This window comes from Euleptes europaea, chromosome 20 (genome assembly GCF_029931775.1).
Source record: "Euleptes europaea isolate rEulEur1 chromosome 20, rEulEur1.hap1, whole genome shotgun sequence".
Taxonomy (NCBI): domain Eukaryota; kingdom Metazoa; phylum Chordata; class Lepidosauria; order Squamata; family Sphaerodactylidae; genus Euleptes; species Euleptes europaea.
Window position 1 is genome coordinate 16,441,807 of NC_079331.1, and position 16,083 is coordinate 16,457,889.

At 47.3% G+C, this 16,083-nt stretch overlaps 1 protein-coding gene across 1 annotated transcript in view; it reads left to right on the forward strand.

Moving 5' to 3' along the window:
- Positions 1 to 16,083, forward strand: part of ACAN (aggrecan) — a 76,705-nt gene that overhangs the window by 29,255 nt on the left and 31,367 nt on the right. The window contains 7 exon segments of the mRNA XM_056865741.1: positions 3,447 to 3,523; positions 5,488 to 5,871; positions 6,971 to 7,145; positions 9,377 to 9,504; positions 10,264 to 10,557; positions 11,411 to 11,926; positions 13,693 to 13,867. Coding sequence (XP_056721719.1) covers positions 3,454 to 3,523; positions 5,488 to 5,871; positions 6,971 to 7,145; positions 9,377 to 9,504; positions 10,264 to 10,557; positions 11,411 to 11,926; positions 13,693 to 13,867 — 1,742 coding nt within the window. The 5' untranslated portion in view covers positions 3,447 to 3,453.

Genomic DNA, 16,083 nt, shown 5'->3' on the forward strand with positions numbered 1-16,083 from the left:
GGAAGGAGATTGTGAGCCAGTTTGATTCTCCTTAAAAGGTAGAGAAAATCTGCATATAAAAACCATCTCTTCTGCTCTGCTTCTTACTTTTGCCACCAGTCCTGGATCCGGTAAAAAAAAAAAAAAATTAGTTTGGGCCATAAAGCTTGGGAAGAGAATATAGGAAGAGGATTCAGCTATGCTCACCTGTGTTCCCCATATCCACCCCTGCTTTTGTATATGCAGAAACAAACATGGCTGTCCCCAGGGTATCTTAAATTCCTTGCAAGAAACCTGGAAACAGAACACTGTGGGATCGGGTGCGAACAGCACCATCTGTTCCCAGGAGATGACCCAGGAAACAGGCTGGTGCGAACGTATCCTTACGTTAAAAATTATTTTGTCGTCTCAAGGATTGTGGATTTTTTTTAAAAAAAGGAAGGAAAAGGAGCTGCATCCAAGTATCCGGCTATTCAAAGGACTTAGTCTTAGGATGGTTTGGAAGCTGGTCAGAATGGAATAAATTTCATATTTTTGTTACAGCTGAGAAAACACTGTTTATGGCTGAACGTTGAGTTCAACGTTTCCCTTATTTAAGGGAGAAGTAGAAAGGCAGCACCTTCCCCCCTCTTTAGAAACAGAGTCTCTCCTCCCATTTCCTGAATTTTGAACAGAAAAGCTCTCAGTTCTACGAAAGGTCCTGTAACTTGGGATGCAGATGGTAGCAGCCATCCGGGAACCTGTTGCCTTGTTACTAGATGCTGTGAAAAGTTAGCTGAATAACTGCTGAATAACTGCTGGTATTAAAGGATATAATATCCAAATGTGGGATTACTGGATAATTGTATACACAGTTACAGCAAGTACCCCTATGGGGACTTTCTTGTGAAAAAATTGTAAAGGATATTGAAAAGTCGAATTGGGAACAAGTGTGTGCACTGATGCTGATATAAGTGGGACTGAAGAAGGCTCCGAAATGATCGTATCCCATCTTATTCTTCAGTTTGAAGATACCATTTTTTGACAGATTGATATTGTGGAAACCATTTATGTGGACTTCTTTATAATATTGTGCATACTCAGTTTCACCATCACTTTTGTATATAGTTTTCGCTTAATTGCAGCAATTGAATACAATTTTGTTATGCTATGTTAGTGTCAGCTTATTCCTGTACTAATTTTCTAACCATTGGTATCAGTACAGAGGTGTGTGGTTTTTTTTTTTGTGGCGTAACCTTCAGGTAGTAGCTGGAGATCTCCCGCTATTACAACTGATCTCCAGCCGACAAGAGATCAGTTCCCCTGGAGAAAATGGCTGCTTTGGCAATTGGACTCTATGGAATTGAAGTCCCTCCCCGCCCCAAACCCTGCCCACCTCAGGCTGCACCCCAAAAACCTCCCACTGGTGGCAAAGAGGGACCTGACAACCCTACCTATCTGACATATAGGGTTGTCAGCTCTGGGTTGGGAAATACCTGGAGATCTTAGGAGTGGAGCCTGGGGAGGGCAGAGTTTGAGGAGGAGAGGGATTTCAGCAGGAAATAACACCATAGATCCCATCCTCCGCTGCGGACATTTTCTCCTGGGGAACTGACCCTAATCATCTGGAGATGAGTTGTAATAGCAGGAGATCTCCAGGTGCCACCTGGAAGTTGGCAACCCTAGTCACACAGCAGTTGCTCCTGCAAAACGATGGGCAGGCCGTTCAAGACAGACAAAAGGCAGTCATGATGGAAAGCCAGTGTGGATTGTGATTCCGCTATGTTGCTATGATCGCCTGGAGAGGAGCGGGTTCAAATCCTCACGCTGCCATGAAGCTCACTGGATGCATTTCAGAGAGCAGGGAGTTGTTGTTTTCTCTCAGCCTGACTTCACTCAGGGCGCTGTTATGAGAATAAAAGGAGGGAGTCAAGAACTATGTAGCTGGCACTGAGCTCCCTGAGCAAAGGACAGAATTATCAATAGAGACAGGCAGACAGTATTTACCGCTGCAGGGGGTCGCAATGGCTTCACATTCCCAACTCCTCCACATGAGCAGTGGACTCTAAACTGGAGAACCGGGTTTGATCCCCCACTTCATTCATTCATTCATAGACCTTTATTGGCATAAAAATTATTACAATTGTTACAAAAAGGGATCATAAAACATAAAATCAGTGAAATAAAACAAAGAACAATATAATCAAATATCAGAGCTTGTAAGTTTTTGCACTTTCATCACATCCACTAGAAAATTGGCAACACTCTCAATAATCTCCGGTACTGAATCATTCAATAAAAATTGACATTTTACTTTATTAGGTGATGTTTTGAATAAAACCAAGTTTTTAACCATTTCCCACGGAATGTTTTGTATAGAGAACAGTCAAACAGTATGTGTTCAATTGTATCCAGGGAGTTGGAACCACAAGGACAGATCCGTTCCTGTATTGGGATTTGGTGGTACCTTCCATACAGTATCCTTGATGGAAAGGCATTGACCCTAGCAAGAGAGAATGCTCTACGGAGGATAGGGATATCCAGATTGTAAAAGTAGTGGGGGATACTGTCAATTTTATTCATAAGACCCAACATTGCTGAAGAGCAAACATAAGGTTGGATTGGGTGCATCTTGATCCCCCACTTCTCCACATGAGCGGCCGACTCTAATCTGGGCAACAGGGTTTGATCCCCCACTTCTGCACACAAGCGGCCGACTCTAATCTGAGCAACAGGGTTTGATTCCCCACTTCTCCACACGAGCGGCGGTGGGCTCTAATCCGGAGAACCAGGATCGATTCCCCCTCCTCCACATGAGTGGCGGACTCTAATCTGGAGAACCCGGCTCGATTCCCCACTCCTCCACATGAGCAGCGGACTCTGATCTGGTGAAGAATTTTCCAACAGTCAGAGCGGTTCCTCAGTGGAACAGGCTTCCTTGGGAGGTGGTGGGCTCTCCTTCCCTGGAGGTTTTTAAGAGGAGGTTAGATGGCCATCTGTCAGCAATGCTGATTCTGTGACCTTAGGCAAATAAGAGGGAGGGCATCTTGGCCATCTTCTGGTCACTGGGGGTGTGGGGTGGGAGGTAGTTGTTAGTTTCCTGCATGGTGCAGGGGGTTGGACTAGATGACCCTTGTGGTCCCTTCCAACTCTATGATTCTATGAACCGGATATGATTTCCTACTCCTCCACATGAGCGGCGGACTCTAATCAAGAGAACTGGGTTCGAGTCCCCGCTCCTCCACATGCAGTCTGCTGGGTGACCTTGGGCTAGTCACGGTTCTCTCCCAACTCTCTCAGCCCCACCTACCTCACAAGGTGCCTGTTGTGGGGGGGGGGCGGGGAAGGGAAGGCGATTGTAAGCTGCTTTGAGACTCCTTAAAGGCAGTGAAAAGCGGGGTCTAAAAACCAACCCTTCTTCTTCTGTTTCTAGGCTGTAATTCCCTGAAGTTTCTCTAACAATCCTGTGTCTTTGTGTGTCATTACAGGTAAACTATGACCACTTTGCTACTAGTATTTGTGAGTTTGCGCGTCATCACCGCAGCTGTCTCTGTGGAAGTCTTAGGTATGTGATTTCCAGAGCCTTCCTGAAATACACGCATAACTTTATGTACAAAAGTTCCGGGGCAATGAGAATCCCCTTGCTTTTTATGAATTGGCTCCTCCAGCCTTTTTTGCAGGTTTACTTAATTTCAAGCGTCTATAAATCTGACATAACATGACATGCATTTCCTGATGTGCTTAAGGTGGCAAGGGAAAGCACTGTCTAATGGTCTGGCAGGAGCCCCTTCCCCTCTCTCTGTCACTTGACACCCACTTTATTTAAAACAATTGAATATATTTTTTAAAATGCATGAAGGGTAGCTTGGTGCTAAATGAAAAGAATAAGGCCAAAGTAATTGATCGTACAAAGACGTGATTTAGCAGTTTTGTCTCTGCATTTAGAGTGATGGAATCTTTTCATCAGTGAAAAGATCATTAGAGCCAGCGTGGTGTAGTGGTTAAGAGCGGTGGTTCGGAGCGGTGGACTCTGATCTAGAGAACCGGGTTTGATTCCCCACTCTGCCACATAAGCAGCAGAGGCTAATCTGGTGAACTGGGTTTGTTTCCCTGCTCCTACACGTGAAGCCAGCTAGGTGACCTTGGGCTAGTCACAGCTCTCTCAGCCCCACCTACCTCCCAGGGTGCCTGTTGTGGGGAGGGGAAGGGAAGGTGATTGGAAGCCGGTTTGATTGTTCCTTAAGTGGTAGAGAAAGTCGGCATATAAAAACCAGCTCTTCTTCTTCTTCTACCTGAAACCGACTTCCGTCGAGATCGAACTCAGGTTCGTGAGCAGAGCTTTTGACTGCAGAACTGCAGCTTACCATAGGGTTGCTAGGTCCCTCTTCGCCACCGGCTGGAGATATTTGGCGTGGAGCCTGAGGAGGGTGGGATTTGGGGAGGAGAGGGACTTTAATGCCAAAGAGTCCAATTGCCAAAGCGGCCATTTTCTCTAGGGGAACTGATCTCCATTGGCTGGAGATCGGTTGGAATAGCAGGAGACCTCCAGGTGATACCTGGAGGCTGGCAACCCTATCTGACTGGGATATAGAAGGCTCTATTCCTACTTTGAGGTTGCCAGGTACCTCTTTGCCACCAGCAGGAGGTTTTGGGGGCAGAGCCTGAGGAGGGCAGGGTTTGGGGAGGGGCTTCAATGCCATAGGGTACAATTGATCAGGTGAACTGATCTCTGTCGGCTGGGGATCAATTGTAATAGCAGGAGATCTCCAGCTAGCACCTGGAGGTTGACAACCCTAGCTTACCACTCTGCACCACGTGTAGCTTGGTGCTAAAAGGGAAAAGAAGCAAGGTCAAAGTAACTGATAGTGCAAAGACGTGATTTAGCGGTTTTGTCTTTGAGTCCAGCATGATGGAATCGTTCCATCGTATCAAACACGATGACACGGCAGAGGTTAGCGTCTCTTTGTGAGGATGATTAGGACCAGAACCAACGGGTTGAAATTAAATCAAAAGAGTTTCTGTCTAGACATTAGGAAGAATTTTCTAACAGTTAGAGCGGTTCCTCATTGGAACAGGCTTCCTTGGGAGGTGGTGAGTGCTCCTTCTCTGGAGGTTTTTAAGCAGAGGCTAGTTGGCCATCTGTCAGCAATGCTGATTCTATGACCTTAGGCAGATGATGAGAGGGAGGGCATCTTGGCCATCTTCTGGTCACTGGGGGTGTGGTGGGTAGTTGTGAATTTCCTGCATTGTGCAGGGGGTTGGACTAGATGGCCCTGGTGGTCCCTTACAACTCTATGATTCCATGAGGAAGAGCCATGAATCATACCGAGATGCATCGGGCAGCCTCCTCTGTGGGTGGATACCCTTGGGCTTGTGGGATCTTTAAAATGTTTCATTAACATGTTTCTCCTGACACATTCTCTCATGGCCCATTGAGCGCATATCCTGGGACTGGGCCTGTTCGCAAATAGTGACTAATGTACTGTTCTGAATCCTATTTTCTCCTTTTCGTCACTCGTTCACCTGCAGATCATGGAGCCACACTGAGTGTGAGCATACCTTTACGCTCCCCCTTGCACGTCCCCCTGGGCCACACTCTGACGATCCCCTGTTACTACATCGACACGTTGGAGCACGTCACCACGTCTCCTTCTACCGCCCCTCTGTCCCCGAGAATCAAATGGAGCCGGCTCTCAGAAGGAAAAAAAGTCGTCTTGCTGGTGGCCCTTGATGGGCACGTCAGGATCAACACCGCCTACCAAGGGGTGGTTTCTCTGCCCAACTACCCTGCCATACCTACCGATGCCACCCTGGAAATCAAGGCTCTTCGATCCAATGATACCGGGACCTATCGCTGTGAAGTGATTCATGGCATTGAGGACAGCCAGGATACAGTAGAGGTGAAGGTGAAAGGTAAGTCGACATCTCCCTCTTCTGGTAGAGCTGATTATTTGAACTGAGTTGTAATGACCATCTACTTTGCATCTGGCAAGCAGAGAACAGTGGAAAACCAGCGTGGTGTAGTGGTTAAGAGCGGTGGTTTGGAGTGGTAGAGTCTGATCTGGAGAACCGGGTCTGATTTCCCACTCCTCCACATGAGCGGGGGAGGCTGATTTGGTGAACTGGATTTGTTTCCCCACTCCTGCACATGAAGCCAGCTGGGTGACTTTGGGCTAGTCCCAGTTCTCTTTGAGCTCTCTCAGACCCACCTACCTAACAAGGCGTCTTTTGTGGGGAGGGGGAGGGAAGGTGATTGTAAGCCGGTTTGAGCCTTCCTTAAGTGGCAGAGAAAGTTGGCATATAAAAGCCAACTTGTCTTCTTCTATTAAGACACAGGCCGTTTATGCATGGCTGTTTCCTCGGGGTCACCCCACCAACGAAGCATGTGGCGATGGCTGCCAACTTGGAAGGCTTGAAGAGGGGAGTGGACATGTTCAGGGAGGAGAGGGCTATCCATGGCTACTAGTCAAAATGGATACTAGTCATGATGCATACCTGTGCTCTCCAGGATCAGAGGAGCATGCCTATGATCTTAGGGGCTGTGGAACACAGGCAGGATTAGGCTTGTTTGGGGGCTTCCTAGAGGCGCCTGGTTGGCCACTGTGTGAACAGACTGCTGGACTTGATGACCTGGGTCTGATCCAGCAGGGCTTTTCTTATGTTCTTATGAGCATGCCTATTCTATTAGGTGCTGTGAAACACAGGCAGGATGGTGCTGCTGCCGTTGTCTTGCTTGTGGGCTTCCTAGAGGCAGTTGGTTGGCCACTGTGTGAACAGACTGCTGGACTTGATGGGCCTGGGTCTGATCCAGCAGGGCTTCTCTCATGTTCTTATGTTCTCTGTTTTAATTCTGTCGGCTGCAAATCCTGGAAAGGCAGCGATTTGATTGCAGAGGACGGCCCAAGTGTGGAACCCCTCTCAGTGTTCTCCCGCTTGCTTTTGTTGAACATCTGCCAGCTGAATTCATAACAGTCGGTGACGGAGGGGTATGTGGGTGGATTGTGTTTTCCAGGCATCGTGTTCCATTACAGAGCCATCTCGACCCGGTACACTTTGGACTTCCACAAGGCCAAACAAGCGTGCGTCCAGAACAGCGCTGTCATTGCGACCCCCGAGCAGTTGCAGGCTGCCTACGACGACGGCTTTGACCAGTGCGATGCTGGTTGGTTGGCAGATCAGACTGTCAGGTAAAAAGCTGGAAGAGGGTGATGTGCAAGAGCTACAGGTAGGACTGCCAGCCTGCAGGTAGTGGCTAGAGATCTCCCGCTGTTACAACTGATGTCCAGGTGGCAGAGATCCATTGCCCTGGAGAAAATGGCCCCTTTGGCAATTGGACTCTATGGCATTGAAGACCCTCCCCTCTCCAAACCCCACCCTCCTCAAGCTCCTCCCCCAAAATCTCCAGGTATTTCCCCACCCAGAGCTGGCAACCCTAACTACAGGGTGAAGCTGGCTGTGGAGGAAAGTCAGGTTGTATGGTAAACAAGGAACTAGAAAAGGATCAGAATCAGATTTATTAGTACGGCGTAAGCCAGGAAAACATTTGTATCGTCTATACATGAGATAAAAAATTACATAGATTTTAAAAAGACAATACCTGGTTAAAATTCTTGACTAATATTTAAGAAACTAAAATTCACTAAATATTAAAATAAATTAAAAAAAATAATAATCCAGTTGCCATGACCCAACTTTAAGCAGCGGACTTTATGTGTGACTGCTAATCAGATTTTTGAATTCGGCAAAGCCATTATATCAATTACAAAATAGAATTAAAAGATACAATATCTAAAACTATGGGATATATAATTCTTTAATAGATAAATAAATTAGCTAAAAACCTCAGATTAAAATAACATTCTTCATTTGAGGTTTGATTACCAAGCGAAAAGAGTCAGAGAGCCAAAAACGTGGAACACATGAAAACCTGCAGCGTTTCTTTACCTGGGTATTTTGTGTGCCGGCATAGCATATTCAAGACAATTACTCTGCACGTGCAGAGAAGAGCTTTTGCAATGGGCATATTAGTCATTTGGCGCTATCTTAAACGCACACCAGATACCCAGTCTCCGAGCAGTATAGTTGCATGCGTTATTAGCAGGGGGTGTAATTGTGCATCGCGCTCCCCATTCCAAAGCATCGATCTCTATAGGCAGTGTCGTTTTTTGTCCATGACGGTCGGCAATTCGCTTAATTGCACTCCAGCTCGTGCATCCAGCCGTCTCCGTGGGAGTTTTCGTGCAGATCCAGAACCAATATTGTCAACGCTGGGGCTGGTTTGGGTAATTTAGGGGCCTTAAAATCACAGCTCTCAAGCACTTCCCCCCTAAATTCCTTCCCAGCGTGGTGTAGTGGTTAAGAGCGGTGGTTTGGAGCGGTGGAGCCTGATCTGGAGAACCGGGTTTGATTCCCCACTCCTTCACATGAGCAGCGGAGGCTAATCTGGTGAACTGGATTTGATTCCCTGCTCCTACACACGAAGCCAGCTGGGCGACCTTGGGCTAGTCACTCTCTCTCCACCTCACCCACCTCACAGGGTGTCTGTTGTGGGGAGGCGAAGGGAAGGTGATTGTAAGCTGGTTTGAGTCTCCCTTAAGTGGTAGAGAAAGTCGGCATATAAAAACCAACTCTTCTTCTTCTTTCTCCCTTAGAAGCTCCTTGATTCATAAATCCTTGATTCATAAATTCATAATTCTAAATCTATTGTTTAAGGGATAGATTTTGCTACTGCCAATGTTACTTCAAGATCACTGTCACTTAATAAATAGGGTATTAACTCCGACACAGAGGTACTGGTCCTGTTAGAAGAGGAATAATATAACTTGATCTTAGATCCTCATAAAAACGACACTCCAGGAGCATGTGCGCTAGAGAATCAATAGAACCAGAAGTTCATGGGCAGGTCCTTTCCAACTATGGTAGGTTCACGTATTTACCTTGCATAACCATTATTGCAAGGTAGCAGGGATGTGATGCCTAAGGTTGCCAACCTCCAGGTGCTAGCTGGAGATCTCCTGCGATTATGACTGATCTCCAGCCAATAGAGATCAGTTCCCCTGGAGAAAATGGCCACTTTGGCAATTGGACTCTAGGGCATTGCAGCCCCTCCCCGAACCCTGCCCCAAAAACCTCCCGCTGGTGGTGAAGAGGGACCTGGTAACCCTAACTTTAGATGACAGTAGTATGAATGGGGGGAGGAGGTTGGGAGGCGAGTGTTAATGGTGAACACCACAGCTGACCTCAACCATATTCCAGCCACTGGTGGAATAGCTCAATCTTGCGGGCTTTGCGAAATTCCCTAAGGCTCTATCTTGTTCTTCAAGATGCTGCCTGCATCCTAGAACCACGAAGGAGAAATCATTGCTTCCAGCTAACAGATTCTTTCCTGGCTGAACCTTTCCTGCCTTTGGACTCCCAGGTATCCAATGCACCATCCCCGAGAAGGCTGTTACGGAGACAAGGATGAATTTCCTGGTGTGAGGACCTATGGCATTCGGGAAACAGATGAGACCTACGATGTGTATTGTTACGCAGAGGAAATGGAAGGTAACTGGGAATCTCTCTACCTCCGCATTCGAAAGAAGGAGAAGTCACAATCCAATGGATCCCATTGAGAGTTTGGCAGAGGAGTTGGACCTCAGTTTCCCTTTCCCCTTAGAGTTGGAAGGCTTGAAGAGGGGAGTGGACATGTTCATGGAGGAGAGGGCTATTCATGGCTACTACTCAAAATGAACAGTAGTCATTAGGCATACCTATTCTCTCCAGGATCAGAGGAGCAGGCCTATTATATTAGGTGCTGTGGAACACAGGCAGGATGGTACTGCTGCAGTCATCTTGCTTGTGGGCTTCCTAGAGTCACCTGGTTGGCCACTGTGTGAACAGACTGCTGGACTTGATGGGTCTTGGTCTGATCCAGCATGGCTTTTCTTATGTTCTAATGAGTTTTATTTCAAATACTGATGCCCAGCCTCTTAGCATATCAGTCTTGAGGCAGGGTGAGAAACTCCTGGAGATTTGGGGATGGAGACTGGGGAGGACAGGGACCTCAGTGGGGTACCATGCCATAGAGTCCACCCTCCAAAGCATCCACTCTCCAGGGGAAATGATCTGTGTAGCCTGGAGATGAGCTGAAATTCTGGGGGATCCCCAGGTCCCACCTGGAGGCTGGCATTCCTAGTGTCATCGTAGAACCCCAGTTTCACTGTACTTTGGCCCTAAGAAAAGTGATTGAAAGGGAAATGCTGATAAAGGAACAAGAAACGCCCCTTACATCTAACCATCGGGTTCACCGTTGTGTGATTGCAGGTAAAGTCTTCTATGCCACCTCCCCAGAGAAGTTCACTTTCCCAGAAGCAGCAGAGAAATGCCACCGCCTTGGTGCCCGTTTGGCAACTACAGGAGAACTGTACCTGGCCTGGAAAGATGGCATGGATGTTTGCAGCGCCGGCTGGCTGGCAGACCGCAGCGTTCGGTACCCCATCTCCAAGGCACGCCCCAACTGCGGTGGCAACCTGCTGGGGGTGCGAACGGTGTACCTCTACGATAACCAGACAGGGTATCCTCACCCCCATTCCCGCTACGATGCCATCTGCTACACTGGTGAGTTCACTGAAAGGGGTCGCCCTCATTTCAGAATGTTTTGGCAGCCGGAATATCAGAAAACTCTCTTTTCCTGGGGCAGTTCCAACGATTTTAATAGGGCTGCTAAAGAGATTGCCCTGACCTGGGTAACCCAGGCTAGCCTGATCTCGTCAGATCTCAGAAGCTAAGCAGGGTCAGCCCTGGTTAGTACTTGGATGGGAGACCACCAAGGAATACCAGGGTCACTGTGCAGAAGATAGCCATGGCAAACCACCTCTGTTAGTCTCTCGCTTTGAAAACCCTACTGGGTTGCCACCGGTCAACTGCGACCACAACTGAGAATTGACATATATGGACTGTTGTCGATCTGATATTTATTTTATTATAGATATGTGATAGGTGTTTATTATAAGCCCTGACCTGAATGGCCCATGCTAGCCTGATCTAGTCAGATCTGAGAAGCTAAGCAGGGTCAGCCCTGGTTAGTACTTGGATGGGAGACCACCGAGGAATACCAGGGTCGCTATGCAGAGGAAGGCACTGGCAAGCCACCTCTGTGGGCACATAAGAAAAGGCCACGAGAGCCAAGCACTGACGCAACCCTTCCTGATGTCCTCTCATGGTCTGCCTAAGTTGACAGAATCAGCGTTGCTTTCAGATGGTCATGTAGATGGCTTCAAAACCTCCAAGGAAAGAGAGCCCATCACCTCCCAAGGAAGCCTGTTCCCCTGAGGAACCGCTGTAACTGTTAGAAAGCTCTTCCTAAAGTTTCACCGAAAACTATCTTGATTTAATTTCAACCCATCAATTCTGGTCCGATTTTCTGGGGCTTCTCCGATGGCCCTTTGGAAACATTTTCTCCTTGTCCTAGGTGATGATTTTGACACCGTTGTCCATGAGAACTTAACTGATGAGAAAATCGGCGAATTGGGCAGCGGATTCACCATCCAGACTGTCACCCAGACAGATGTAGAGCTGTACTTCCCACGCAACATCACAGAGGAGGAAGCCCGGGGCAGCGTTGCCACGTTGGAGCCGATCGACTTTACAGCCGCCGCTTCGGAGCTCGATGAGGGCTTCACGGCGACTCCGGATCTCTCTGCTACTGACGTCCCCGACGAGGCCGAGAACAGGACTGAGGTGGGGATTTGGGAGAGTCTAGAAAATGCCACCGTCTCAATCCTGGACGCTCTTTTCACCACTGATACCCCAGAGGTGAGCTCGGAAGAGGTGACCTCTTCAGAGGTGAGCTCGGAAGAGACTTTGTGGGCCACGGCGACGCCAGAACTGGAGTCTGCCTCTCCGTTTACAGTAGAGGATCAGATTGTGCCAGGGACGGCTGCACCTGATGTTGGACACATCCCCAGGCAGCCCATGTCGTCCACAGGTAACTGGCAAAGCTTCAATACGCATTTCTAGTTATAACATTCCCTTGTTACTGCAGCCCAATGATAACTACAATTTGCCCCACGTTAAATGGTCCATGGAAACTCATAGAATCATGGAAGGGACCACCAGGGTCATCTAGTCCAGCCCCCTGCACAATGCAGGAAATTCACAACTACCTTCCACACACACACCCCAGTAACCCCCTACTCCATGCCCAGAAGATGGCCAAGATGCCCTCCCTCTCATGATCTGCCTAAGGTCATAGAAGCAGCATTGCTGACAGATGGGCATCTAGCCTCTGCTTCAAAACCTCCAGGGAAGGAGCACTTACCACCTCCCGGGGAAGCCTGTTCCACTGAGGAACCGCTGTAACTGTTAGAAAGTTCTTCCTAATGTCTAGATGGAACTCTTTTGATTTAATTTCAACCCGTTGGTTCTGGTCCGACCTTCTGGAGCAACAGAAAACTCGGCACCCTCCTCTATATAACACCCCTTCAAGTACCTGAAGATGGTCATCATATCCCCTCTCAGTCTTCTTCTCAGGCTAGGCCAAAATAATGTACCTTTGCTGCCCGCTTGTTTTATTGAGAATCGGCATGCTTCTCCCACTTGTTGGCACTTGTCACTAATATATTCGGGTCATTTCAATGGTGTTCTTCTCAGCGCCGTTTTCACCCTTCTTTTTTGTAGTGACATGTTTTATTTAATCATGGGAATATTTGTCTCTAATCACAAAATGATTTCGAACAGACAGTATGCCCTTAAACAGACAATATGCCCTTAAACTTTTTTTTAAAAAAATATTCTTAATAAATGTTAAATTGGTTTCCCGATTTGGTTCTGGTCAGCAACAATCTATAAAACTCTTGAAAAAGAGAAGAGCTAGAATTAGGGCAGTGTAGAAAACATATGTTTTAAGTTAGAACATTGGGTTTACCCAGCTGAAGGTCATGGAATCATAGAGTTGGAAGGGACCACAAGGGTCATCTAGTCCAACCCCCTGCACAATGCAGGAAAATGCAGGTAAATTATATTGCTTATGGTTACCTGCGCACTTCTGCATTGGGTCTTCTAGACTGAGACAAGACAGCAGTCCAAAGAATCTTCGCTTTCATCTTCACACTAACGGATAAGGAGGCTGCTATCATCTTGATTTTTCAATGGCAAAGGCATAGTCTCCCTGGGTTTGCTTAAAAGGTTTTTCATTTCTCTCATATCGCTCTCTGTGTTTTTTAATATCTGTGGAAACCCGCCATAGATGTTCCTAAATGTCTATGGGTGAAGATGATATATCTTCTAAAATAGGAACCTGGGCACTCTCCTCTGCTTTACTGTCTCCAGTCTTTGGAGCTGCACAAGCCTCCATCCCTTTCACCCTCTTTGTTTGTCATCACGACCCTCAGCTTCATTTGCTTGCGCAGCCCCTCCATCCTTTTGTTTTTGCCAGAGCGCAACCATGCGGTTTTTGTTGACAGCGATGCTACATGTGCTTGTAAACCAAATGACATAGGTCACTGCCGACAACCTTTCCTTTCCTTCCTTTTATCCCTTAGAAGCTCCTTGATCAATTGATCTTGAGCATCATTGCCGACAACCAGATTAAGGGGCCTCCCGGGCCATGCCAACCGGGGCTGCGTGAATGTTCAACGAGACAAACAGTTAGGGGGTGGGATCGGTTTGGTGGTGTCAGAGGTGCTTGTGAAAGCTCACGCTGAGTATTGGCAGATTCGTGCTCAAACGCCCTTCCAATTCTTCATTTGACAGGTACTGTCTTTCATTACCGACCGTCCACTGATAGATATTCCCTAACCTTTGTCAAAGCCCAACAAGCTTGCCTGGATAATAACGCTGTTATTGCCACTCCCGAACAACTGCAGGCTGCCTACGAAGAGGGATACGATCAGTGTGATGCCGGCTGGCTGAGGGACCAGACAGTCAGGTACGGTAATACAACGGCTCAGCTGGGGTGGGGGAGGCAATATGTCAGTGAGGGAATTTCAACCAGGCTGTATCAACACCCACCAAAGACATGGCTACTACTCAAAATGGATACTAGTCATGATGCATACCTATTCTCTCCAGGATCAAAGGAGCATGCCTATTATATGAGGTGCTTTGGATCACAGGCAGGAAAATGCTTGTCTGTGGGCTTCCTAGAGGCTCCTGGTTGGCCACTGTGTGAACAGACAGCTGGACTTGATGGGCCTTGGTATGATCCAGCAGGGCTTTCCTTATATTCTTATGAGCATGCCCATTATATTAGGTGCTGTGGGACACAGGCAGGATGGTGCTGCTGCAGTCGTCTTGCTTGTGGGCTTCCTAGAGGCACCTGGTTGGCCGACGTGTGAACAGACTGCTGGACTTGATGGGCCTCGGTCTGATCCAGCAGGGCTTTCCATATGTTCTTAGAGCCAGTGTGGTGTAGTGGTTAAGAGCGGTGGTTTGGAGCGGTGGACTCTGATCTGGAGAACCGAGTTTGATTCCCCACTCCTCCACACGAGCGGCGGAGGCTAATTTGGTGAACCGGGTTGGTTTCCCCACTCCTACGCACAAAGCCACACCTTGGGCAAGTTACAGTTCTATTAAGAGCTCTCTCAGCCCCCCCACCCCCGGGGTGTCTGTTGTGGGGAGGGGAAGGGAAGGTGATTGTAAGCCGGTTTGAGTCTCCCTTAAGTGGCAGAAAAAGTTGCATATAAAAACCAACTCTTCTTCTTCTTCTTCTTATGTTCTTCTGTAAAGAAGACCTTTTCTGACATTTAAGGATGTCGGGCTCATGTCCGTGGGGAGAATGCAATCATAGTAACACCCCAGACCTACGAATGTTCTGCATAGGAGAAGAAGAGTGGAGCCTCAATACTTTAGACTCCCACCTAATTTCTGTTTAAACTACCTGGACCGTCTTGACAATCCTAAACTCAGGAAAGTCTTTATGCAAGCTAGGACTAACACATTGCCTTCGGCGATCCTCTGTGGCAGATTCCTGAAAACACCTTACGCAGAAAGAGTCTGCAGATGTGGCGTAGGATGTCCTGACTCCCTGTCTCATATTCTTTTAGACTGCCATCTTTATGATTCCCCAAGAGGAAACCTCATAAAACCTATAGTTTCGAACTCAAATAACACGAAAATACTTCACAAACTATTAGCTGAGATAACTGAAAACGTGGCAAATTTCTGACAATAGCAGACAACTAATGGGAATCTAGTTGAAAGTAGAATCACAACATTAAGGAATGATTTATATTAATTTTATTTTATTTTAACTTTTATCCTTTTATATACTGCAAATTATACTATGCCAATAAATGAATTTGAGTGGAACCTTTTGTGCATTGCTGTTTCCCTCACGGTCACACACACACACACCCCGATGACTTCGGGTCATTGTTGGATTATGCACGCTGTTTCCAACTGTCAGAGGTCGCCTCGCTCTCTCCCTGCATTTCCACGTGTTTTTGCCCGCGTTTTCAAATTTGAGATAAAACAGGTCCCTGGAAATGCAGGCAAAAGTGCGGAAATGCAGGGGGAGCGCGAGGCAACTTCTGACAGTCAGAAACTGCATGCATAATCAAAACAAAGACCTGCAGTCGTCAGAGGGGTGACGTCGAGGGAAACAGCCATGCATAAAAGGCCTATGTTTTTATATGTCATTTTCTCTACCTTAAGGAGTCTCAAAGCGGCTTACAATCACCTTCCCTTCTCCTCCCCACAACAGACACCTTATGAGGTAGGTGGGGCTGAGAGAGTTTGGAGAGAACTGTGACTGGCCCAAGGTCACCCAGCAGGCTGGATGTGGAGGAGTGGGGAATTGAACCCGGTTCTCCAGATTAGAGTCCCCCATTCTTAACCCCTGCACCACACTGGAATGCATGTGCATACAAATGTCTTCATGTTGGGTTTTTCCGTGTGACAAGGAACTCGGTGTTTTCAAGGTTCCTAGCCACAAAGAGAGTCCTTCAGGTGAAGGATCTCAGGTAGATGATCTCAGAAAAGATCTTTCTGTACCTGGAACCATGGACAGCAATTGTTGGTCAGTCAAAAATACTGAACTAGATGATCTGGTAGAAGGAAGCTTTATATGCTTTTATTCATTTGTCGTATTTACATTTCACTGTTCTTTCATTATGGAACTCAAGATAACTTACGAGGAGTTGC